This window comes from Rhinoderma darwinii, chromosome 1 (genome assembly GCF_050947455.1).
Source record: "Rhinoderma darwinii isolate aRhiDar2 chromosome 1, aRhiDar2.hap1, whole genome shotgun sequence".
NCBI classification, from domain to species: Eukaryota; Metazoa; Chordata; class Amphibia; order Anura; family Rhinodermatidae; genus Rhinoderma; species Rhinoderma darwinii.
The window spans coordinates 362,775,476-362,802,907 of record NC_134687.1 but is presented as its reverse complement, the minus strand read 5'-3'; the positions used below and the strand labels follow the sequence as shown (position 1 = coordinate 362,802,907).

The 27,432-nt window shown below is 43.4% G+C and overlaps 1 protein-coding gene across 2 annotated transcripts in view; it reads right to left on the bottom strand.

The window, feature by feature from the left end:
- GLDC (glycine decarboxylase) overlaps window positions 1-27,170 on the bottom strand; it is a 69,581-nt gene extending 42,411 nt beyond the window's left edge. The window contains exons 1-2 of one of the 2 annotated variants that reach the window (XM_075827301.1): window positions 26,577-27,170; window positions 25,812-25,890 (exon numbers count right to left, since the gene is read on the bottom strand). In XM_075827301.1, the coding sequence (XP_075683416.1) occupies window positions 25,812-25,890; window positions 26,577-26,849 (352 nt within the window). In that variant the 5' untranslated portion in view covers window positions 26,850-27,170. The remainder of the gene's footprint in view (window positions 1-25,811; window positions 25,891-26,576) is intronic. The other variant, XM_075827292.1, reaches the window with a different exon arrangement.
- Window positions 27,171-27,432: the final 262 nt, after the last annotated feature.

Genomic DNA, 27,432 nt, shown 5'->3' with positions numbered 1-27,432 from the left:
TTACAGAGCACCTTCAAGCTTATTCGTGGTTTAGGTCCCCAAATAAATTTATTTATGCTTCTATGTAACTGACGGAAGAAGGATTGAGTTGCCAGAATCGGTACCGTCTGAAATACATATAAAAATCTAGGCAAAATGTCAATTTTCACCGCATTGATTCAACCAAACCAAGAAAGGTGAGCCGAGGAGTACTGCTCCACATCTTTCAGTGTGCGATGCAATAAGGAGGTGTAGTTCAGACGGAACAACGCTGTCAAATCCGTTGGAATATTGATTGCCAGATATTTTAGAGACTCTTGCTGCCATTTGAATGGGAAGTTTTGTTTTAAGTGCTCAACTGATTCATTGCTGAGGGAAACATTTAAAGCTTTGGTTTAAGAGTAATTAACTTTGAAATTGCTGAGCTGACTAAAACGTTCAAATTCCTTAAGGATGGATGGCAAAGTCACAATAGGTTCAGTTACATACAAAAGAAGGTCGTCCGCATACAAGGCAAGCTTGGTATGCATGGATCTCACGCTTATTCCTTTTATGGAAGAGTTGTTTCGCAGCGAACTAGCCAAATGTTCCATAGTGAGAACATATAGGATAGGGGATAACGGGCATCCCTGTCTGGTACCATTTGAAATGTGCAGTGGATCTGATAATAGCCCATTCACACGAGCCCGAGCTGTAGGTTTCGTATATAGAGACATTATTTTTCCAAGCATATTGTTACCCAAACCAATTTGCGACAATGCCCTCCGAAGGAATTGCCAACTTACCCTGTCGAATGCCTTTTCGGCATCCACAGAGAGCAGGCATGTAGGAATCTGCTGCCGTTGTGCATAAGACATGAGAAGGATGGTCTTGTTCGTATTGTCTCTTGCCTCTCTTCCCTTAACGAATCCCACCTGATCGTCATGGATGAGAGACGGCAAGATAGGAGACATGCGTGATGCAATGATCTTCGCAAATAATTTGACATCCACGTTAATGAGTGAAATCGGGCAGAAGTTAGGGCAAGACGTAGGATCCTTCCCCGGTTTTGGTAGCAATGTGATGTGTGCCTCAAGTGACTGTTGGGCGAAGCCGCATGCTGGAGTGATGGAGTTGAAGACCCGTGTTAAAAAGGGAATTAGAAACTCCTGGAATGTTTTATAAAATTTGTTATTGAAACCATCAGGTCCAGGACTCTTTCCCAATGGAGAATCCTTAAAAGCTTGCAGCACTTCATCTTCTGTGAAATCAGATTCCAACATATCAGAGTTTGCATGGGAAAGAGCAAGGACCGGAGTCTCATTCAAATACTAGTCTATTTTGGAGTGTAATGTTTCAACCGGGATGTCATGTAAACTACCTTTAATATTGTATAGTGAAGAATAGTATTGTTGGAAGCCTGTGGTAATGTCCTTGGGATCAGAAACCACCTGCCCTGATGCTGTGTGTAATTTAGGGATGTATGCAGCCTGTGACCTGGGGTGCAGCGCCCTTGCGAGAGGTCGTCCGCATTTGTCAGCAAATTCATAAAAGTACTTTCGATTCCTGTCTCTATACCTCGTGTAAGCTTGGTCGAGAAGGTCCCCGAGTTGATTCCTTGCAAGGCCGAGCTCTGAGTGTAGAGAGGAGTTGCGTGCGTTTATGTTGGGTTTCAAGGACGTTAATCTTATGTAATAATTTAGTCATTTGGGCTCCTTTCTCCCTTAACACACATTTCAACGCCTCCCATTGCAGTGGTAAGGCTGTTGTGTCAGCTGTATGATTAAGAATGAAGGACCGAATGGAGTTCTTCATTGCGGTCAGACAGACTGTCATTCAGCTTCCAATTCTTAAAATGGTTCGGCTTATCCGGAATGTCTAAAATCAGATACACCGGAGCGTGATCCGACCAGAGTACATTCCCAATCATTGTGGTGGGTTTCCATGTGAGGAGCTGGTGACTGAGAAGGAACATGTAAATTCTACTATATGAATTATGTAACGCAGAAAAATAGGTGTAGTCTTTGACTTGCGGGTGACGCATGCGCCAAACATCGACCAACTGCATTGCATGTAATGCGGATGATAAAGCTGACAAATGTGACCTAGGCACCGAGCTTTTACCTGACGATGAGTCAAGAGATGTCAAAAACTAGGTTAAAAATCACCTCCAATTACCAGGAGGCCCTCCGAGAAATCCTCCAGCCTTCGCAACAATGACCTGCACACCCGAGCCTGATCAGGCAAGTAAAAGTTAGCCAACATAATAACCTTGCCATGTAGAGAAATTTTGACGAATAAGTAGCGCCCCTCTGTGTCTGATGCCGTCGCCAATACCTCATGCAATAGGGATTTATGAATTGCAATACTAACACCTTTACTTTTGGATTCCGCATTCGTGCTATGATACCATTTAGAGTAGTATTGAGTGCTAAGACGAGGAGTGTGTGCGGTTTTAAAATGGGTCTCCTGTAAAAACAAGAGTTGGACCCTCTCTTTATGCATGTCATAAAGGATCTGTGCGCGTTTTTCAGGAGTATTAAATCCCCTAATGTTCAGGGTACACATCTTTAGGGAGGCCATCCCCCCACACTAAGAAGGCAGGAAGAGGGGGGATAAGGTTAGGTATAGGAGAAATTGAGAGAAAAAAAATATAAGAAAAATAAAACAAACTTCGAAGATGAAGTAAAGAATAAGGGTGAATACCCGCTCTCTGATGACTAAATCAGAGAGATATTACAAACAAAGTAACACTGGCGAACCAGTGAATCCCTAAGTGGAAGAGTGACTAGTCAGGAACCCAGCGGACGCTAGACTATCACCCCAGCACTGTTACTGAGAAAGTAGAGCAGTAAGAGCAAAATGAAATCATAAAATAGGAATAAGTATCCAGAGAACAGCATAGCACAAAAAGGAGCTATGGAGAACACCCGTTATGCGGTAATATCTAAGGCATTATGGTATGATACAAGATATGATGAGACCTCATATATACATTGAGAAATATAGTGGAACAGTAAACCCTTAAAGTAAAGCATTTATGTACAGTACTAGTGGACCTCATCTACCTCTAACATGAGCACAGATATGTAAAAGCATGTCACGTCATGGTATGCATTCAAGACTCGTTAGAAAATATGAAACCTCAACATGTATCCCTGCAAAATGTATAGAATACAAACATATAATCATGGGAGTTCTGTGTCAAAGCCGGAAAAGGCTTGTAGGTATGTTACATGTAGGCGAGTAGATATACTCACGACCACCCCTCAAATTTCTGGGACCGGTTCCACATGTCGTCGCTCCTGACGCCGTCCACGAATGGCTGGAGATCTACCGCAACGTCCTTGATGCGCTCTTAAGGGGAAGTAACGGAATTGAAGGCCAGTCCAATATGGAGACTCTTGGGATGTCTAACGCCTCACAGAACTCTGGGATGTCAGCTAGTTCCCGGACGAAGAAGAGAATGCCATCTTTCCTCACTTGAAGCTGGAACGGATATCCCCAAGAATATGGAATCCCATGCTCCTGTAGCACATCCAATAAAGGACGCAAATTCCAGCGCTTATCCAAAGTCATTTTGGAGAGATCAGATAAGAGTTGAAGTTTGGTCCCCTCCCACGTGATATTGCCTTTATCTCTGGCTTCACGTAATATTTCTTCCTTGAGCGTGAAGTAATGAATGAGACAAGATATCCCTCGGCTTATCAGGGTCTGCGTTTCTAGAACCCAGAGTGCGATGTGCTCTATCAATTTCCAGGGCAGACTCAGGTTCACGTCCCAGATGAGAGTTGAATAGGCCTTTCAGGGTAGGTACTATAGAGGCAGTATTGTATGTCTCCGGCAGTCCGCGTACACGCAAGTTATTCCGACGGTTGCGGTTTTCATGGTCTTCAGCAATATTAAACAGCATATGAATTTGCGGAGTATGTTGTTCCATCGTCGACTGGTGAGAGGCTTGTGCCTGAGATGCCGCTGTAATATCTCCATCCATGCGCTGTACCTGGTCTGTAAGTTGAGAAAGGTTGCATTTCAGCACCTGTATCTCGGATTTGTACGTGGTCTCCAGTCTGCTCACATAAGCTTCCATGTCCCCTTTTGTTGGAACTGCAGCAAGTTGTTGTTTTAGCTCCATGAGCATGTTCCCCGGGACGGAGATCATATCTAACTCAGGCATCTGCACAGTTAGGCCTGTAGTATTCTTCTGAGGTGAAGAGGAGCTGGGAGAGGAGGTTTGGGCTGGAGAGGGGGGGGGGGGGGGGGGGGCTGTAGGAGATGAGTCCTGTACTGCGCTTCCATTTCCCCTGGTCCGGCGGTCAGGGCCCGGCGGCGCCATCTTAGATTTTTCTCCCCTCACTGTCGCCAAAATACCTGCGAATGCCTCCGGCAAGTGCCCTCGATTGCGACCTGGACAGTGTGTCTGTAAGCCTGGGTATTCTCCTGCTCATCAGGGTGCTGTTTACCTCTGCCCTCTCATGCTAAAGAGCGTGCTGGGGTGAAGTCTGTAGTGGAGCTCTCAGTCCACACGTCCGCTCGGCGCCATTACCAGGCCACGCCCCCCTGGGTGGAAAATTTGAAGTCAGTAGCTATGCATGAATCTGTTGTTAGGGAAAAGTTGTGTAAAGAATTAGAGTCAGGTAGGATCGCTGGCCCATTTAGTACTCCTCCATTTAGTAATTTCAGGTTATCACCTTTAGGTATAGTTCCTAAAAAGGAGGCTGGGTCTTTTAGACTAATTCATCACCTTTCTTACCCGGAGAAGATGTCTTTAAATGACGAGATAGATAAAGAAAGGGCGTCAGTTACATACGCTTCATTTGATCAGGCAGTGGCTTTATTAAGACAGTTCGGCCACAAAGCTCTGTTAGCCAAGGCTGACATAAAATCAGCTTTTAGATTATTACCGGTTAAGCCCAGCGGTTTTAACTCTTTAGGTCTCCAGTTTGATAATGCATTTTAATTTTGACAAATGCCTCCCGATGGGATTCTCATTATCCTGTCATTATTTTGAAGCTTTTTCCACTTTTTTGCATTGGGTAGTTCAGGAGCAGATGCCTAATGGAGGTATATTACATTATTTAGATGATTTTTTATTTATTGGTCACTCCGATTCGTTTTCATGTTTCTCGTGTGGCACCCGTGTACGGTGCGCGGGTTTTTTTTGTTTTTTTTCCACACGCGTAGGTTGTGTTTTTTTTAAATGTAGCTAAACGTTGACAAACTTCTGACATTTCATAGTGACATGTCAGAAGTTTGGATTGATGGGGGTCCGAGCACTGAGACCCCCACCAATCTCTAGAACAAAGCAGCTGAAGCGCTCGTGTGAGCGTTCAGCCGCTTCATCTGTTCGGCTAGTTCCGGAATGCCGATGTATCGGAGTACGGAATCATATGTACTTATTGAATCCGTACACAGATACATTTATTTCTGGAAAAAGCCGAACAGACACGAAGCAGCTGAGCGCTCACACGAGCGCTTCAGCTGCTTCGTTCTAGCGATTGTTGGGGATCTCCGTGCTCGGACCCCCACCAATACATACTTCTGACATGTCACTGACATGTCAGAAGTTTGTCAAACGTTTAGCTACACTAAGGCTTTATTCAGACGAACGGGAATTACGTCTGTGCAACGTGCGTGTTTTTCACGCGTGTTGCACGGACCTATATTAGTCTATGGGGCCGTGCAGACATGTGCGTGATTTTTACTCAGCGTGAGTCCGCTGGAAAAAAAAGTCACGACATGTCCGTTCTTTGGGCGTTTTGCACGAATCACGCATGTCGCACGGAAGCACTTCTGTGCGAACAGCATGATTCGCGCAACAGCTGTCAAAAGGATGAATGAAAACAGAAAAGCACCACGTGCTTTTCTGTTTACAAACATCCAAATGGAGTGTCATAATGATGGCAGCTGCGCGAAAAGCACGCAGTCGCACATCATAACAGCTCCGTGTGGCAGCAGCATAAGTGGCTTTGGCGCACGCAAAAACGCCACGCTCGTGTGAATCCAGCCGAAGTCTGAAAAAAAAAAAAAAAAAAACACAAAAAGTGGTGTCTTTTTCCCCCGCATCATTTCTTTAGCAACTGGTGCGTGAAGCACAGACGACGTCCATGTGCTGTCTGTTTTCACCCGCACATTGACTTCAATGGGCTGCGTGGTAAACAAAAAACGCACAAAAATAAGACATGCAGTAACGTTCACGCAGCAGACAGAGCGTGAAAAAAATATGCATGTCTGAATAGTCCCATTGAATTACATAGGTCGGTGTGACACGGACGTAAAATACACTTGTGTGAATCAGGCCTAAGGCTGGGTTTGCACACAGCATTTAAAAAAAAAAAAAAACTGAAAAAAAAAAAAAAACGAACAGGAGCAGGTCGACGATACCATCTCATATTGGCTGCACTGGGGCCATGAACATGTTTCCTATACATTACGTAAGCAGTTTTAATAAGCAGCTGTCAGGTCAACATTTTTTTCTTCTTGGCAGAGATAACATAAACAGGAATAGATAGAGCAGGAAAAAGCTGGATACAAGGAATATAGTTCAATGTCAACATGTATATGAACACCGCAAGATAGTTTAGACTCTCATTCGCTTCTCTTCAGTGCAAAGTGACAAGTGCAACCACTGCAGACGGCTCAGGGTTTGGAGTCTATAGGTTCAAGCGGACTAGCATTGCAGAACTATCTGAATAGATTAATCTTCGCGTAGCATGGATAGAGTTAAATTTATGCTAAACATTTGGGGAGTTAATAAAAATGCCAGAATCAAGATGTAAAGTGGACCAAAAGCAGAGTATGCTTAAAGCGGTAACATATTGAACCATCAATGTAAAAATATATAGAAAACATGTATTAGCGAATTATCATCCAGCTATTTATTAAATCCCATAAAATTATTTATGTTAACAGATGGAGTGTCACTTTAATTTCTCCTGTGACATAGGGCAATCTACACACGTGGTCCGGTTAGGTGTACCCATCGGTTAACAGATCCATTATGTGCTCATTTACAAGGAAAAAAAAAAATAAAATAAAAAAATAAGTGAGAACCTGTCACTTGACAGCAACAAGATAATCTGGCAATGGCATTGGATTGGATCAAGTGGATCCACAGCATGGAAAAGGTTGTGGAGAACATTGGAGGAATTGCCTACAAATATGTAAAAGTCTGGTGGGACTGGTTTACATCTCAAATAATCCTGATTCCACGGACTTCCCTTGGCGGTCACCTCCCAATACCCAGTGGCAAACAAACTCCAGTGGCTTGGCATAGGACTGCTTTATTTTCTCTGGATTTTTTTCCCTAGCTTGGTCATTTTTGTTTTACCTGCTGCTTTTGGATATGGCTTCACTCCCTATACACCGTGGGGAGAATTTAGCAACCTTTCTATGCTAATTTTCTGGAGTATAAACATCTCAAAGAGGGCCTAAAAGTCAGTTTGCAATTTTTGGCCTTTTTGCGCCATGCCACATTTGTGAAAGGGGGTCACTGCTTCCAAAAAAGGAACGGGGCCACACTGGCCTGACAAATGTATTAGTTTACTCCAGAAAACAGGAATAAATTATTGGGGAAATCTACACCATCTCCTAGCTGGCCTAGATTTCACTCTGTGCGGCATAGCAAGGATTAGCACGTGCCGGTGCGCATACCTGGACCCTCCCCCCTGATCAGACTACATCAAACATATGCCCCATCAGATTTGATATACAGCAGACATCCTACTCTGAGGCTAGATTCACACGAATGTGTCCCATTTAAATCTGTAAAAAACGCAGCGTTTTTCCCTGCATTACAGTTTTGTGCATCAGTGTGTTCCATGTGGCATCAGTTTGAGGTCAATGTTGGTGCACATTTTTTTTGGTTTGTTTTTTTTCCCTGCATTTCTTTAGCAACTGGTGTGGGAATCACGGACTGAACATGGATGACGTCCATTGACTTCAATGGGTGTGTGATCCACAGAAACACTTGAGTTCAAGGGGAGGGGGGGGGGGGGGGGGGGCAGCTCAGAAAAATAAAAAAAAATATATAATTCTTATACTTTAGAATTCTGTGCTTCACCCAGGCTGGCCTCCTGGGATCACTTTTCATCCCATGTGGATGGGCTGCAAGACAGCATAGGGATGCGTTGCTATGAAAGTATGAAATGTATTTTTTTTATGTGCAGTTTTCAGCAGTTTTCAGCAGCGGACATTATGGCCGGAAAAGTGCACCACATTCCCCTCCGGCGCCCAGGGTGGGTATACGTGGTTTGCTTTTATGCCGCGTATCCGCCCTATGTGAACAAACACTATTGGTCAGGAACGAGGTCACGTTGAATCCAGTCTTTTTACACCTCAATAGTGACCAATAGTGACCACAGCACCTAAGTTGCCACGTTTTGTAGCTTTTTTTGTTTCCCCTCTAATTTATCCCCCCAACTCCAAAAAATTTAAATGAAAAATCAATCAATAAGTTAACATGGGAGCAGCCAGGAGAAATGTAGTATTACATGTCAGCCATTCAGATGGACTGTCCATATAATTCATAGACAAATAGAGCCATTGCTTGTTAGTGGCTCTGACTCATGAGTAGATGGGACCCTACTCTATGGCATCTTAATAGGGCATATGGACAGGGTTAGTCCTTAGGACACTGTCACTTTGATAAAACTTTTATTTCCAGAACTTTTGAATACAAAGATTTATTTTTTGGCCATCTACTAATAAATATACACATACAGAGGTCGCAATAACACGTCTTCAGGCGTCATTGATACCTGTAAAGGCTCCTGAATGCTTTGAAGTCAGCCTCAAGGGTATCCTTACGCATATGACTGAATTAACGGAGCTGAAATACGGCACAGTACTACAGGTAATAGAAGTACACATTCTCAGAACCTCGCTGTATTCACTTTAACCCCTTCAGCTACTTTTTACCTTCCTGACAGAGCCTCATTTTTCAAATCAGACGTGTTTCCCTTTATGTGGTAATAACTACGGAATGCTTTCACCTATCCAAGTGATTCTGAGATTGTTTTCTCGTGACACATTGGACTTCACGTTAGAGGTAAAATTTGCGTGATACATTTAGTATTTAATTGTGAAAAAACACCAAAATGAAAAGAAAATTTGCAAAAATTAGCATTTTTCTAAATTTAAAGAGGCTCTGTCAGATTCTCAAATCCCTATCTCCTATTGCATGTGATCGGCGCTGCAATGTAGATAACAGTAACGTGTTTTTTTTTAAACGTTCATTTCAAGTTATGAGAATATCTATATATATATATATATATATGCGCAAATGAGCTTTGAAATGGACAACTGGGCGTGTTTTTTTTCATATGTCCAACTGGGCGTGTATTGTGTTTTTAACTGGGCGGTGTTTACTTGATTTACTAACTGGGCGTTGTGAATAGAAGTGTATGACGCTGACGAATCAGTGACGAGTCAGCGTCATACACTCCTCTCCATTCATTTACAGAGCAGCATCACGTTCTTACTAGAACGATGTGCAGCCACATACACAGACATTAACGTTAATCAAGTGTCTGGATAATGAATATACATGACCTCCAGCCTGGACGGCATGTGTATTCAGAATCCTGACACTTCTGAATCTTTTCTGTGAGATTTCCAGCAAGCCACGCGTAATCTCGCAAGATTACGAGGTAAACGAGATTTCGTTTCCCTTGCTGGAAATCTCACAGAAAAGATTCAGAAGGGTCAGGATTCTGAATACACATGACGTCCAGGCTGGAGGTCATGTATATTCATTATCAGGACACTTGGTTAATGTCTGTGTACGTGGCTGCACATCGTTCTAGTAAGAACGTGATGCTGCTGTGTAAATGAATGGAGAGGAGTGCATGATGCTGACTGGTCACGGATTCATCAGCATCATACACTTCTATTCACAACGCCCAGTTAAAAACACAATACACGCCCAGTTGTCCATTTAAAACTATATATATATATATATATATATATATATAAACTTTTGGCCAAGTTATGAGCTTTTAAAAAAAAAAAACAAAAAAAAAAAACGTTACTGTTATCTACATTGCAGCGCCGATCACATGCAATAGGAGATAGGGATTTGAGAATCTGGTGACAGAGCCTCTTTAAATGTATCTGCTTGTAAGACAGGCAGTTATACCACACAAATTGTTGCTAATTAACATCCCATGTCTACTTTAGAGTGGCATCGTTTTTTTGAACATCCTTTTATTTTTCGGGGACGTTACAATGCTTAGAACTTTAGCAGCAATTTCTCAAATTTGCAAGAAAATTTCAAAAGGCTATTTTTACAAAGACCAGTTCAGTTTTATAGTGGCTTTGAGGGGCCTATACAATAAAAATCCCCATAAGTCACCCCATTTTAAAAACTGCACCCCTCAAAGTATTCAAAAACAGCATTTAGAAAGTTTCTTAGCCCTTTAGCCTGGGTTCACACAACCTATTTTCAGGCGTAAACGATGCGTTTTACGCCTGAAAACACGGCTCAAATACGTCGGCAAACACCTGCCCATTCATTTCAATGGGTTTGCCGACGTACTGCGCCGACGACCTGTAATTTTACACGTCGCTGTCAAAAAAGACGGCACGTAAAATAACAGCGTCGTCAAAGAAGTGCAGGACACTTCTTGGGACGTAATTTGAGCCGTTTTTCATGGACTTCAATGAAGAACAGCTCCAAATTACAGCCGTAATTGACCCCTCGCAAAACGCGAGTACGAGCTATTTTTTGCTCATTTCCACAAGGACTAAAGGAGAAAAAAAAAGCACCACAACATTTGTAAAGCAATTTCTCCTGAGTAAAAAAAAAATACCCCATATGTGGTCATAAACGGCTATTTGGACACATAAAAGGGGTCAGAAGCACCATTTGACATTTGGAGCTAGGATTTAGCTGGATGTGTGTGTGGACGCAATGTTGCTTTTGGTATAATAAAGGGGTAAATGAAGGATGAAATGACTAATTTATGGATGTGTGGTATGCTTTGAAGCAATCCTTGATACACCGGTTTCACAGTGGTAAATAGTGTGTGTGTGTTCCAAAAGGGAATTAGAAAATACACACCTTTTTTTTTGGTCCTTCCCTTCTTTGCAGATTGGGGCAGTTCATTGGGGAAATATTGCCCTGGTACCATATGTGGAGTATCGCTACCAGCAGATGTGCTTGGGCCCTTCCCTGCCTGGTTCCAAAATAGAAGTGCCTTGATCACCACCTCTTGAAAGTTAAGGAATGTCCCTGTCCGGCCTGCACATCGGAATAGCACGTAAGCATTATACAATGCCATCTGTAGAATGTGCACGGCCAGCTTTTTGTACCATACCTTGGTTTTCTGCAGGGCACTATACGGCTTCAGTACTTGATCAATCCGCCCATGTACTTATTGTAGCCCAGGATGCAATTTTGCTTGTCGGTCACTGTGGTGGCACCTCATACAGGGATAGGGGTGCTGCAGCTGCCGTCAATATAAGGACATCCCTCTTGTCCTTATATATGACAAACATGTTCTCGCTGCATAGTTCCCTGCGCTCACCCCTTCTGAGGCTTTGGCTAAGCAGTGTTTTAGGGAGGGCTCAGATTTTTGCGCACAGTACTGCATGCTACAGTACTTCTGGCAGAAAGGCACCTAAATAGTGGGATGCTGTTAAAGAAGTTATCCACGTAAAGGTGATAATCCTTGTTCAGCAATGGGTTTATCAAATCCCACACTATTTTCCCCACTAACTCCCAGGACGGGGTGGCATTCTTGCGGTTCAATAATAGAGTCCTTTCCTTCGTAAACCCTAAACCTGTTTGTATACCCAGATGTACTCTCACACAGTTTGTACAATTTAAATTCCATACCTTTCCCTGTTATTGGGCAGGTATTGGTGGAATTTAAGCCTCCCCTTAAAATGAACAAGGGACTAGTCTATGGAAATATTTTTATCGTGGGGTGTACACTTGTGAAAATTTGGTGCTGAAACAATCAATGACTGGCCTGATTTTAAATAGATGGTCAAATGTGGGGTCATCCTGGGGTTGGCACTGTGCATTATAATTAGAATGAAAGAATTTTAAAATAGCTTTGGAGCGTATCCGGGTCATGGCCTTGCTGTAAATTGGCGTGTTGTACAAAATATCTGTAATACAGTATTGCCTAATCTCTGGCTTCCTCACTAGTCCCATATGCAGCACAAGGCCCCAAACAGTCATCTCCGCTGCATCTACAGAGGTCCACCTAACAAATGATGTAGTGAGGTTTTGGGTTAAAAATTATTGGGCGTACAGATTAGTCTGGGCCACCATTAAAGAGGCTCTGTCACCACATTATAAGTGCCCTATCTCCTACATAGTCTGATCGGCACTGTAATGTAGATAACCGCAGTGGTTTTTATTTTGAAAAACGATCCTTTGAGCAATTTTAGATTTATGTTAATTAGTTTCTTAATGACCAACTGGGCATGTTTTTACTTTTGACCAAGTGGGTGTTGTAAAGAAATGTAGGAGGCTGACCAAAGTAAAAACACGCCCAGTTGGTCTTTAAGAAACTAATTAGCATAAATCTAAAATTGCTCATAACTTGCTCAAAAAGTATAGTTTTTCAAAATAAAAACCACTGCTGTTATCTACATTACAGCGCTGATCAGACTATGTAGGAGATAGGGCACTTATAATGTGGTGACAGAGCCTCTTTAAATTAACAAACTCTTCAGAGAAAAAGACCTTGAAAAAGTCAATTTCTTGGAGGCCTGCAGTCAAACCGAATTCCTGAGCTGCCCATAAAAATCTGGAATTTGAGGCTCATGATTTTCAGTGGGGGGGGGGGGTAGAGTCCACACGGGATCAATCATTGGGGTTGCCTAAGCTGCTCTCCTGGGTCACCTTTGGGGGGGGGGTCCCTCATCACTGGAGGAGGAAACAAAAAAAAGGAGTGGGGCATATTCCTAGTCTCCCTTGCTGGCCGTATCAGGCAATGACAGCACATGACTCCAGGACCGAATACATCCTTCTGTATGATTGAGACGTTTTGATCTATTACAGGTGTGTGTGTGTGTGTGTGTGTGTGTGTGTGTGTATATATTATATATACACACACACATTGGTATTTTTACACGCGTATAGTGAACAGAAATAAGATTGAAGAACTTTAAATAAAAAATAAGATAGGCGGATATAAAAAGTAAGACTAAATAAGAATAAAATTAAACTATAAACCGTAAAAAATATTTTACCAAAACAGCATATCTACGTTATGTAAGACTTACTGTACGAACGTCAGATAAAAAAATCTGAACTTCCGTCAGACTACAGATTATTATTTTTTTTTATGTAATAGCATCAGTTACGAACAGCGAACTACAGTAAATTTATACTGAGAGTATGTTCACATGGCCTATTTTCAGCCGTTTTTCGGGCCGTAAACAGAGTGCCTCCAAACATCTGCCCATTGATTGCAATGGGAAAAACTGTTCTGTTCCGACTGGCAGTTTGTTTTTTTCTCGCACGCCCGTTTTGAGAAACGGCCGCGAAAAAGTGCAGGGCACTTCTTGGAGCAGTTTTTCCATAGACTCTTGAAAACCGCTCAAAAAACAGCCGTAAAAAAATTAAAAAAAAAAAAAAAAAAGCGAAAAATGCGAGTTAAATTCCCAAAAAATCTGTGTAAATAGTAAACGTTAATTAATAAATGTATAATCCTGCCTAGAAAAACGTTAAAAGTAGTTTTATTCGTATAGTATTAAAAATAGGGCACTAAATGCCAAAAGTACTGAGTGTAGGCGCAGGCACACAGATCCACGGTCCCTGATAAAATTTCAGGAAACAGGTGATATTGAAAACCTTTCAATCGATAGGACACAAGACAGGGTTAGCAGTAGTACTCCTCAACCACTTGTCACAGCGATGCAAAAGTAAACAAGCCTCCTTGGAATGTCCTGTATGCACATAGAAACAAACGTGCCACACTCTGGACATACACAGGGGACCTAAGCAAATATAGATGTGGTCTGGTTACCACAGTAAAGCAACGTCCGCATGTTGGGAACGGGTTAAACTTTCGAACAGAGCAGCCAGCATGGCCCTGCCGGGCAGCTTCCAATGGCATCAGTTGCGCGCTGGCACACAGCCATTAAAGCTTTATGTGGGACCCGTATGGCATCACTAGGAACCACCCGGTCCCAAACTCAGAAGAGCTGCAAAAGGTAGAGAGCCAAAAAAGGAGTAAGGAGACAAGTCTGTGGTAGTGCCTGGGTCAGAATCCCCACAGGAGGGAAAGTTGGAGGTAAGAAGATCACCAGGACCTTCCCCCTGCGCCATCAATCCACTTCCTCTATTGCCTCCCTCCAGCCCCTGTGCATCGTCCCCTGTGTAGTGTATTGTGATATTACAGGGTCATTTACCCCTCTTCCATGTCTGTTGTAGACCTGATCACCACCATACAGGGGGCCTCTTTCCCCACCTCATCCAAGTTAACAGGTCACACTTAAAATGCATTTATTTTTGTTGCCTGGAACCATGGCAAAGTTTACATTGGAAAAATTGTGACAAATTGTAATATTTTTTTCACCAATTAAAAAAAAAAAAATAAAATAAAAAAAAAAGGGGAAGGAGACATTTTTTCACTGCGAGGCGTGAACCTGGCTTTACTGGAATGGGATCTGTCCAAATCCCACCCGACACTGGGGCACATTACTTTCTAATGGAGATAAAAGCAAAAAAATAAAAATAAAATGATAATATAATACACACAATTTTGTTTGGACTGTATTTTGTGTAGGCGCTGCATAGTACTACTTATATTAAAAGGTGGTTATGCAGAGACCAAGAATTATTAGCGGAGACCTAGCTAATGGTTTCCGTCCGTCACCGATGTGACAAGGTTCTGTTTGACAGAATCAATAGCACAGTCGACTGCGCTATTGATTCAGTCAAAACAACGAAGCCCTGTGTTTCTCAAATCCAGTCCAAGAAACCTTATAGAAGCCAGTAATGCAAAAATAAAAACCCAATTACTACAGGGAAATAAGTGCAAAAAAATAAGCTTAAATGGAAAATAAGCTTAATTAGGTCGTTCGCTGCATGTCCGGACGACATGCAGAGGAGAGCAGTATGGCTGATTCCTCTGGCGAGTTGCTGGTCGGCGAAGCAGCTAGGCAGGGGACTGCCCTGCAGTCAGGAGCTGCACGATTCCAGCAGTGTGCAGGCTTCCCAGCATCTGACAGGCCAGCAGCTTCGGCTGTCGGAACAGCAGGTAGCATTTCGGTGGAAGAGCAGAGTGTCCGGCGCTGCGGCCTTCGCAGGAGTGTGGGCCGGCGGCCTTCTCAACATAACCAGGGGCAGAGCTTAGCTCCCCTGGTCTGGCACACGGTAGTGCTTCTAGGGAAAGCCGCCAGCAGGGGGTTGGGGAACTGCCAAAGGAGGCTGCAGATTGTGAGGACTTTCCTGACGCCTCTATGCCGGAAGGGGTTCCCAGGACGATGGCCGGTGGTGCTGCCAGTCAGCCTGTGAGAATTTCTGGCGCTGCCACAATGGCTGCTGGGGGTCCTGCCCAGGTGAGGAGTGGTTCGGGTTCTCAGGGGAGCGGGGGGACGACTGTATTGCCTTCGGGAGCTGGGGGAGTGTTGGGCACGGATAGGGCTGTGAATGATCTGTTGCCTGGGCTGCTTCGGGATGTAAAGCTGGATTTGTTGCGTCTATGGTCAGCATTTCCAAATATGTTGGTTATTTGGTGAGACATTGTGGCAAGACGGACCTGACGACAGACACAGTCAGTTGACAGCTTGAATAAAGCTAGGGCGAAGATTAACAAGGAGGTCGCCCGCTTTGTTCGCTGGAATTGAGGTCCGGCACCGCGATTTGGAGACACCTTCTGCGGAGTTTCGCAGAGCCGACGGGGTCCATTTGAATGCAATTGCCATGGATATGTTGTTTGCAGGAGGGTTTGGTGCTTGCCCTTCAGGTGTGGCGGGACGGCCGACAGTAAGGTGTCACTGTAGCCTGTGTGGCAGGGAGATGGGGTTCCTTGGAGATAGAAGACAGGTCAGATGCACGAGAACGGGTTGGTGTACACCAGGTGGAGTTCCTGGGGGGGGGGGGGGGGGGAATGGAGTCCCCAGGAGCAGTTTAGACATTGCATACGGTGCCTTTAGGTCAGATGTGGACGACTAAGGGGAAAAAAAAGAGAATTGGAGACTGTCTTCAAGGAGCGCCCCCCCCATCATACGCTATTTGTTGTTATTTATATTTAGGGTATGTGCACACACTAATTACGTCCGTAATTGACGGACGTATTTCGGCCGGAAGACCCGGACCGAACACAGTGCAGGGAGCCGGGCTCCTAGCATCATACTTATGTACGATGCTAGGAGTCCCTGCCTCTCTGCAGGACGACTGTCCCGTACTGAAAACATGATTACAGTACGGGACAGTTGTCCTGCAGCGAGGCAGGGACTCCTAGCATCGTACATAAGTATGATGCTAGGAGCCCGGCTCCCTGCACTGTGTTCGGTCCACTACTTGCGGCCGAAATACGTCCGTCAATCACGGACGTAATTAGTGTGTGTGCACATACCCTTAGGATTATGCAGAATTCGCATATTTGGTTAAATATATATGGCTGCTATGGCCTTTCACCACAACAGTTGTCAGAGTCTTATTCATTGGGGTAATGAGGGGGTCGGAGCTAAGCCAGCTGAAGTATTCAATCCTTTGAAGTCATGTTTTACTCTGAATTTTAACTCTGCCGATGCCAGTATCCAGATACTGGAAAGCATAAATGTAGGCATAACTTCTTTACAATGTCATGCTGGTTGGGGGGGGGGGGTTGGGGGTGCAGATTAAGGTCTTTTAGTTCCAGTTCAGACTGGTTTCAGAGAAATACAAGAACAATTTGGTTAACACCCCACCCATCCCTATCCATTTTATAGCACAGAGGAAAAACTCCATTCACACACTACACCACAACTAGTTAGTATGCAGTAATATGTACTTATTTCGAAGCACGATGAGTGTTTTACGCTTTGAAATCAATGGGAAGCTGTTAGCAGAAAACAGAAAATAAATAAAACACACCTCAAAAATACTCTGTAAAAAGAACGTTCTACAAGCTGATTTTCCATTGACACTACAACTAAAGCTTTGAAAATCAGCTCCAAAAACACCTGGATTCAGAGGACGTTTTCTCTTGAAATCATCCTCGTATTTATCGGCTTCTCGCATATGCCATGCAAGCACAAAAAAAAAAGGTTGTGGAGTCACTTGAAATTTTTCGGTACATATTAACACCTTCCCGACATTTGGCGTATGGATAGGTCATGGAAAGCTAGTGCTTCCCGCATTTTGCCGTATCCATGCGGTAAACTGTCGACACCGGCTCAGAAGCGGAGTCTGTGCCACCAACCCCTGTTGTCGGCTGCATATTACAGCTAGCACCATGGGGTAATGAGGACAGAAGTTTGCTCCGATCCTGGCCATTAACCCCTTAAATGCAGCAGTCAAAAGCGATCGCTGCATTAAAGGCGTTTGCAGCTCATCGGCACCCCAGCAATGAAATTGCTAGGGTGCCAGTGGTTACAAAGGCAACCAGAGGCCTAACACTGGCCTCCCGGTATGCCTAGTACAGAAAACTTTCAGGCCTCGACCGGAGGCGGAGCCTAAAAGGCTTCCTTAGCCGCCGGCAAGATGGCGCCGGCTCAGGAACTGAGCCGGCGTCATCAGCGGTGGATGTCAGCTGTATGTTTACAGCCGACATCCACCTGTAACGGCAGAAACCAGAGCTAGCTCCGATTCCTGCCAGTAACCCCTCAGATGCAGCGATGCCAGAATTGCAGTTTGTCACCTAACGTCCGGAAATATAAAAAAATAAATAAAAAAACCAGGACAAAAAGTTGCATGTACCCCAGAACGGTACCAATAACTACAGCACATCCCGCAAACAGAACAGCCTTCATACCACTACATCTATGAAAAAATAAAAGCTCCAATAAGTCAGGAAAGAAAAATATGCAGTTGTGCCTGCCCGAGGGGAACATTTCTCCTGTTTCAAAAGGCGATTTATCAAGGCCCTAAAATTAGGGAAACAGGAAGGGTAGGACCCAAACATCTGTCAGAAGAGAGGGTGCCCATATTATACCAGGACAACACTTTCCCAGCAAAACTCCCAAACGTGGACTAAAAGGGGGATAAGAAAGGACATCATTTATCAGTGCGACAATGGCCTGTGCAGAAAGGATTGCTCCACAAATCTATGGATTTTACCCCATTATTATGCCACCTGACTATGTCCCTGATGTACTCTGCCCAGTTTACATGTACCCACACATTATAAAACTGAAATACCAGTAAAACTCTAAACAAAATCCACGCTCCAAAAGCCAAATAGTGCTTACTCCCTTCTGAGCACTAGTGTGCCCAAACACCAGTTTACTTCCACATATATGGCATCACCATACCCAGGAGAACCCTTTTAACAGTTTTTGGGGTGTGTTTCTCCAGTGGCACAAGCTTGTCATGGCATATTTGCCACTGAAGTGGCACATCTAGGGGAAAAAAATATTTTACTTTGCACCATCATTTTAGGAAAAGACCTGTGGGGTGAAAATGCTCACTACCCTCCTTAATAAATGCCATGAGGGGGTGTAGTTTCCAAAATGGGGTCTCTTCTCAGGGGTTTCTTTTATTATTTCACATCAGAGCCTCTGCAATTGTGAGCCAATACTTTGTAAATCACCAGATTAGGCCTCAATTTTGCATGGTACTCTTTCAATCCCGAGCTTGGTCGAATGTCCAGGCAAAAGATTAGGGCCCCATGTTGAGTGATTCTAAAACCGGGAAACACAGCATAATAATGAGAGCTGTCTGGTTATGGTGGCACAAGCTGGGCACCACATATTGGCATATCTAAGCAAAGAATCCCATTTTCACTTTGTAACAACGAGTGCACACTAGTTTCTGCAAAACACCTGTGGGGTTAACATGCTCACTACACTTCTAGGTGAATACCTTGAGGGGTGTAGTTTCCTAAAAGGGGTCACTTCTGGGGGGGGGGGGGGTTTCTACTGTTTTGGTCCCACGGGGGCTTAGCAAGTGCGACCAGAAACCAATCCAGCAAAATCTGTGCTCCAAAAGCCAAATGGCGCTCCTTCGCTTCTGAGCCCTGGCATGTGTCCAAACAGCTGTTTATGACCACATATTGGGTATTGCTGTACTCAGGAGAAATTGCTTTACAAATGTTGGGTGTTCTTTTTTTTTTAACCTTTATTTGTTGAGAAAATGAAAATTTTAGCTAAAGCTACGTCTTATTGAAGAAAAAGGATTGTTTGTATTTTCACTGCCCAATTCTAATAAAATATATGAAACACCCGTGGGGTCAAAATGCTCACTACACCCCTAGATTAATTGTTCATGTGGTGTAGTTTCCTAAATGGAGTCACTTTTTGGGCGTTTTCACGGTTTTGGTCCCTTGGGGGCTTTGGAAATGTGACATGGCCTCCGCAGACCATTCCTGCTAAATTTGAGCTCCAAAAGCCAAATGGTTTTCCCTTCCAAGCACTGCTATGTGTCCAAACAGCAGTTTACAACCACACGTGGGGTATTTTACTTGGGAGAAATTGCTTTACAAATGTTGCAGTGCTTTTTCTCCTTAAGTCCTTCTGGAAAAAAAAAAAATTATAGCTAAACCTATATTTTCTTTGAAACAATGTAGATTTCCATTTTCACAGCCAACTTCCAATAATGTCTTTTGCAGAGGGTGTTGCACTGTGTCTTCCTTTTTCCATCTATTAGAGACATAAGATCCTTTTCCTACCAGGAGTTCTTTGAATGTGGAGAGAGACAATAAGGAGCTTGGTGGAACTACAAGGATAAGAATTACCATCCACACCCTCATTGGATTGCAGACTGTCCACTGCATTTTTCTGGGAGAGAGCCCATACTGAATGATATTGGACTGTTACCAGTGCCGTCTGAGCGGTAAACTTCACTGTACTTTATAAATGTCTGCAAAAAAAACGTGGGGTCAAAATGATCACTATACCCCTAGATCATTTCCTTAAGGGGTGTAGTTTCCCAAATGGGGTCACTTTGGGGGATTTCCACTGTTTTGGCACTGCAAGAGCCCTTCAAACCTCACATGGTGCCTAAAATATAGTCTAATAAAAAGTAGGCCCCAAAATCCACTAGGTGCTCCTTTGCTTCTGAGGACACTGCTTCAGTCCTTTAGCACGCTAGGGCCTCACGTGGGATATCTCCTAAAACTGCAGAATCAGGGTAATAAATATGAAGTTCCGTTTCGTTGGTAAAACCTTGTGTTACAAAAAAAAAAAAAAGTCAACTTCACCTCTAGACATTTCACAGGAATTAAAAGGGTTAAGAAACTTTCTTTAAAAAATAAAATAAAAGATTGCCTTTTGAAATTCTTGAAAATGTGAGAAATTGCTGCTAAAGTTCTAAGCCTTGTAACGTCCTAGAAAAATAAAAGGATGTTAAAAAACGATGTCCATCTAAAGTAGACATATGGGGGATGTTAATTCGCAACAATTTTGTGTGGTATAACTGCCTGTCTTACAAGCAGATACATTAAGAAAGATAATTTTTGCAATTTCGCTAAATGTGATTTTCACAATTAAATACTGAATGTATGGAGCAAATTTTGCCATTAACATAAAGTCCAATATGTCCCAAGAAAACAATCTCAGAATCTCTTGGATAGGTAAAAGCATTCCAAAGTTTTTACCACATAAAGTGAAACATGTCATACTTGGAAAAACGAGGCTCTGTCAGGAAGGTCAAAAGTGGCCAAAGCAGGAAGGGGTTAATCACAAATTCACTAGTCTGAGTAGTCTTCATATAACATAGTATGCCACAGAGACCAATATGTGGACTTCTATTAACATTACTTAAAGGGCACCTGTCGCCAGCATTTCACCTATTAAACCAGCAATACCAGGTGGCAGTGGGTGAAAAATCATTTCTATATAACCTATAATTGTCTTAGTCGGCTCTGCAGCTTTAGTATTCAGCTTTTTAGTGTTCCTGTGCTGTATGCGAATGAGCATAAAAGTCATATCTTCGTTGGAAAGAGTCATATCTTCATACCTCAACCCTTTCAGAGTTAACCCTTACTTTTGATTGATAGCATTCAGGGTGGGCCAGTTTTTGGCAGCGGGCGGGTATAATTGGAACGAGAGTGCAGGATTATTACCATAAAAGGCGCAAAATGTTTGCACATCGTTATTTATGGTCAGCTCAGGAGATAACGGCAATGAACTATTGACAGCAGCGGCCAGCGAGGGGTGAGTATTGTTCAATAGGTGAAATGCTGGTGACCGGTTCCCTTTAATTCAAATTGAATAAAATAATTAGCTTGCTTGAGAGACAAAATGTAGAATGAAACACATTTAGAGGTTAAACTTTTGACACGAGGTTGTCAGCACAATGGGCATAGGCGACACACCCCTTTGTCTTTGCACCTAGATTGAAGTCTGTTGAAAATCTATTCACTGCGATAAGGCGCTGTTCACATGACGTTTTTGATTTAGCACGAACTTTGAGGCGTGTGCGCTCAACGTAAACACCCAATGTATGCAACTGTATACCATTACATCACCCTAGTTAAAGAAATATATACTGCAAGTACAAGTTTCTTCGCGGTAAACTACGCTTTTCAATACAGCTGGGAAAAAGTACATTTAAAAAATTAAAAAAAACGCGACTTGGTGCATAGCACTTGAACGTATGGAAATACGACACTGACATATGTCAAGTCAATTGGAGCCTATGGTTACATTCACAGCATATAAACCGAACATGAACGAAAAACATGACGAACAGTGCTTAGAAGACTGGATGTGATTTAAAGAACTGGACAAGAAAAAACACGCACGCGCGCACACACACCCTATCCAAAGCCAGTTTACCCCAATAAGCCATAAAATTAGCAACAGACAGTGTAGGACGCAGATTTAAGATCTGCAGGACACCCAAATATCCATGCAAAAGGTCTTCTGCACCATGTCAGTGCAATTGTAAAAATAGTTTACATATATGGTGGTACAATGGTTGTGGATTTTTGTGATGAATCAGAACCCAGGCGGAGGGTCATGTCCAGCGAGCAGCAGCTGCAGAGCCAGGACCTAATCTGAAATTCCTTCTCATCTGGACCACTCCGTGATCTTGGTTCATGCTGCAAACATGAATAGGGATGGACAAATCCAATCTTTGGAGCGCATTGGGCACCTACGTACTTCAACCTTTTAAATAGCTCATCAGTAGTGGTCAATTCTAGTCACACCATGGGACATTGTGATAGATCGAAAAAGGGAAATTATAATTCTGAAGAACGATGGGATTACTTGGAATGGGGCAAAAGCAATTGTATGAAAATAGCAAATTATAGGATTATAGCATCAAAATGCATTTCAACACTATTGATAAGATTGCATTCTTTAAGGTTTTACTAAAAAACATTTGGATAAAAAAAAAAAACCATTGATTTACATAACGTTTGCACTGGATGGCTCTGTCTTTTACACCATTCTCTTATTGATGCAAGAAAACCTCATTGTGCAATATAGAAAGGTGTAGTCCTTGAACTAAAAGCTATTTTATTTGTGCAGCCATGTTTAGGCACATAACACAAAGGGCACAAATGCACAACATAAGGCCCAATGCATACAACTGTAGCGGTGTGCACGCTCCGGGATTACAGTATGGACGGGCCACAGTGTCCTGTCACGGACTGTGCACACAAGATGTACATGGACCGTAAGGAGCCCAGACCGCAATTGCGGGCCATACAATAACAGGTCCTATTTTTTTGGCAGACCGGGCAGTGCACAGTACGTGGAAACCACGTCCATTGGCCCATAGTATAGGTGTGTTTTTTTTACGGTCTGCAGACACAGATCCGACGGCTATAGATACACATCTGTAGCCGTGCACAATTGCGGAAGCGCCCACAGACTTCTATGGGCGAGTCTGTGCCGCACTTGTCAATAGGACACGTTCCATAACTTGCAGATCATTTCTATGGCCCGGAAACATCTGTAAATATACAGAAAGGTGCCTGAGCCCAACAGAAATTAAGCGGTCTGCAATTTCAGCCATAATTACAGATTGCATAATTACGAATGAAGATTCTGGTCGTGTGCATGGGGCCGGAGAGTGGATGTCTATTAGTATTCGGCACCTGTGCTACCTCCCACACAACATTGTGACTCGTCTGCACCCTGTTGGAAAACGTTTTGTTTTTTACCCTACCCTTGTATCAGTAAGCATGGCCTATTTCCGTGAGCTTATGTAAATTTGATCATATTTTCTGGGATTTGCTTATCACATGCAAGCAAAAAAAAACAAAAAAACAAAAACACATTTAGGAATATACTTATTCATAATAATCATGCCCAAAATGTAAATATATTACACACATACATATATGGGGCTTGACATTTTCGCATACAATGCAGGTATTCAAATACAAGTCACCCAATGACAATACTTTTTTTTTTTTTTTTTTTTTTAGCATTTGCCTGTTAACCTCCTGTTCAATAGGTACAATTGCGAGTTTCTACTGTGCTGCGCTCCAGCTATTCACGGATGTCATCCTGAGCCAGCCAGATTGAACTGGTCATCAACTTGACAGCAGCTAAATGGGTTTAAAGTTTGCACTCCAGCTGCAATGTGCTTTATATGCGATTACACGGGAGAGGAATCAGCAGCAGGGGGACAAACCTGTCATGGAGGAAGACCGCAGGAAGCTACAACAATTACCAGGGGCCAGTATACAGCTACACACTAGAAATACACAAAGAGGATCCGAACACAAAACAACCAGTCTGGAATTACAGGGTTAATGGTGGATCAGATCAATCAGCTTAAAACATTGCTTATTGGCTTGTTTAGATTTGCAGTTAAGAGAATAAACGTGAAAACAATGCACAGCACAAGTGCAACCAACACGCATACTAGACTAGAAGAATGTAACCTTAGAGAGGGGGGGGGGGAATAATATGTAACAAGTCCCAGCAACTATACAGAGAAAGCCATAAACAGCGTGAGGGAGGGGAACACTATGTGCAAAACAAAGCAGTGGATATTCATTACAGAAAAACTATAAATTAAAAATAGGGCATGTAGGCAGACACCATGCGATCCAGGGTTAAATGAACAAGAATAGGTCATCAAACAAAGCACTGATATTCCAACTGGCCGGATACATTGCGGAAATCACGCACCATTTACAGTAGCAGCAAAGTGGATAAGATTTCTGCAAATCTCAGCGACATCCAGCATGAGGACAAAAGTCGAAGAGTCGTGCTGAAAAACGTTGTGCGGCGTGGCTTTCAAGTCTGGAGAATGCCAGTTTATGCTGCATATTCTGAGCGGAGAGGTTGTGTGCTTGGGCCATAGACTTTAATAGGGAGCATAAAACGCGCAAGAAAATAGGAAAGTGGAGTTCTGCGGCGGTTTGTACAGAGTTTACGCAGCAGAATGGCTGTAAGAACTGCTGGTAAACAAAGTTGGCGACAATCAAAGCTTTACATTAAAATTTGCAGGTAAAAACCCATGTGGAAATCCAGTAATGGTCCAGTGTGAACATAACCCCGCCGACAGTTTAACCGCACATCTAGCTTAATTGCCAAGCAACAGCCATCGCTCAAACTTCACATGGGAAGAATATCAGCAACACTTAAGAGGTTGTCAATATTAAACACGACTGCCTTCTTCCAAAAACAGCACCACTCATGTCCACAGGATATGTGTGGTATTGCAGCGAAGCCCTATTTACTTGAATGGAGCGGAGCTGCAACATCACACGCAACCCATGGACAGGAGTGGTATTGTACTTGAAAGGAAGCAGCCATGTTTTTCTAATCCTGGACAACCAATCTTCCAAGAAAGAATCCATAACACATAAGTCAAATTTATCTTTATTATGGTGTATGAGAAGCCAAATCCTTCTTATATACTTTGATTCACGCCTGGTTTTGGCTTTAAAAATCCTGGTCATTTTGTGCGTGTGTGAACACACGCCTAGAGACCCTCCTTTATTTGTATTTGGTCTTTGTGCTACTGTACAGGTTTACACTTTTTATATACACAAAAAGGACTCCAAGGGGGGGGGGGGGGTTGGGGGGGGGGGGGGGGGTATACAAAAAAAACACCACATTTCAGTGAAGTAACATTGTCTAAAGCTTCATTCACATCTGCGTCGGGGCTCCGCCAGGGGAACCCATAGCTTTCCGTTTGCATTACCATTGATTTTAAGGGAAATGCTTCAGTTTGTCTCCGTTCCGTAGAGTTTCCGTGTTTTTGGTGTAATCAATAGCGGTCCCCCCCCCCCCCCCCAACGTATTATGGTGTTTAATACATCTTTTGAATAGTTTTACTTTTTTTTTTTTACTTTGAGATACAGCCATCTAGAAACTTAGATGTGATCGATAACAGCTGGACCCTATTTAAAAGTTGTATTAAAGCACCATGATCGTTTTATTAAAAACTAGACAAAAAAAAAAAAAAAGGGTTCAAAAGGTTTACATAGCCTGTAAGCAATGTCTGACGGGATTAGGGTAATATCACTTGGGCTCTACTTATCTAATAACCATCCCACGTTGTATATGTAGAAGTGATCGGGTGCGTTCACACTTGCATTATATTTTTACGCCTGTAGGTTTACACTACAGAAAACTTTACAACGTACGTCTATGGGCAAAAGTATTGTGTATTGCAACTACTAGAGAAATCTGCCTGCGTCGCAGAATATTTCTCGCCATAGGCATGCAACGCAATTCCTGCAGCATACTTTTACACTGCAATAGTACAACGCAAGTACCCTACATGTGAGCGCACCCTTATAAAGTATGAGGGTCAGGATTCAACTTACAGACGTGATCATCCATTTTCAAGGGTCTTGACAGGCGAATGCTCGCCGGAACAGTTTGATCAATCAGCTCATCAATGCTCTGATGGTTAAGGGGAAAAAATATTATATGTTAAAAATGCTTCATAGAGATAGATATATATATATATGGGATACATCTCATAAGGGATTGAACAGACCTACTTGCTGCGGCTCTACCATTCCTAGGACCACAACACAAGGACCACATTTCACATAGTATATACTGGGGAGTTAGAGCACATTCTGTCAGAGCCTTGTTTAAAGGGATCGACTAGGTGTTCTAATAAACAAGTGGATCTCCATAAAAATTAAAAAAAATTACAATTAGAAGACATCTTGTACTTGGACAACACCATACACATTGCGGATTTAGGATGCATAACCACACTGCGCCAAATACAGCGGAGCCCTTGATTCCCTTTGTATAGCTTCAGTGTAAACACTTCTTTGGTATGCAAACCACCATCATCCGGAAACAACAACAACTGGGTGACAGTGCAGCTGCGGCTGGTAAGATGTAAACTAAGTGATAAGAAGCATATACAGCGCTACTAGAAGATTATGGGAGACTTGAGAGAAGGGATAATGGGAGCAGACAGGATGCAGGACATCAGCCTCTGCCTAGCCTGAAGTGGGTGATAACAGAGAATAGACTAATAACCTGCCTAGTAAATGGATAGACTCTGGATCAGGAGCTCATCCAGCTCGTAGTCTACACAGGGGAACGTCCCCAGCTCAGTCACTCACCTCCAGTCCAAGAGTTTGCAGCATCTCCCTCTTCTCCTTGTCGCCCGGTCCAATGTGCCGCTCTGCGAAGTCATCGTGCCTGGGGAAGAGGAGCTCGATCTGTCTCTGGGAGCTGGGGGGTGAGCTGAGAGCTGCTGCCGAGACCCGGCTGCTGCTGCTCCGAGAAGCCCCATGGATGAGGTGCCAGGCTGTTCTCCTGCTACACCCCAGCGCTGTGCCCTGCAGCTTCACCGATCGGCACAGCAGCCCCCAGGATTTCGTGCAGCTCTGCATGGTTTGCCCTGTGATGGCCGGAGCCCTTCCTTCCCTGGATGCGCTGAGCTGCAGCGCGCCCCCGCTCACACTTGTGATGAAAGTTGCTGAGTGCCGATCACCTGCCCATCACTTTGTACTGATGTACCAGCCAGAGATGGACACGCCCCCTCGTAATGTCCATACTCACCAATCATCTTCTTCAAAACAGCTGACGTGGAGCCAAGCCCCCGTCTAATGCTAGGAGTAAGCGGGAGTGGGGTGATAAGGCGCTGGAAAGTGCAGGGCTTGCATAATGGCCGTCAGGCTTCCCCTCAGCAGACATGTGCTGCCACTCCTGCAGATGGTAATACAAGGGACTGTCCACTCCCACTGCCACCATAGGTCCGAAGGAAACAACTCCCAGCACGGGACTCTGCTCCTCTGCTGCTTCTTATCTACTGGTCTATGCACCTGATGCTTGTTGCTTGCTTTTGTTCTAATGTATTCTTCATTCTTCTCAGATAAATGAGAGTGAGTGTGCGCATTTATATACACCACATGGACAAAAGTATTGGGACACACCTGTTAATCATTGAATTCAGTTGTTTCGTTCCGTTCCATT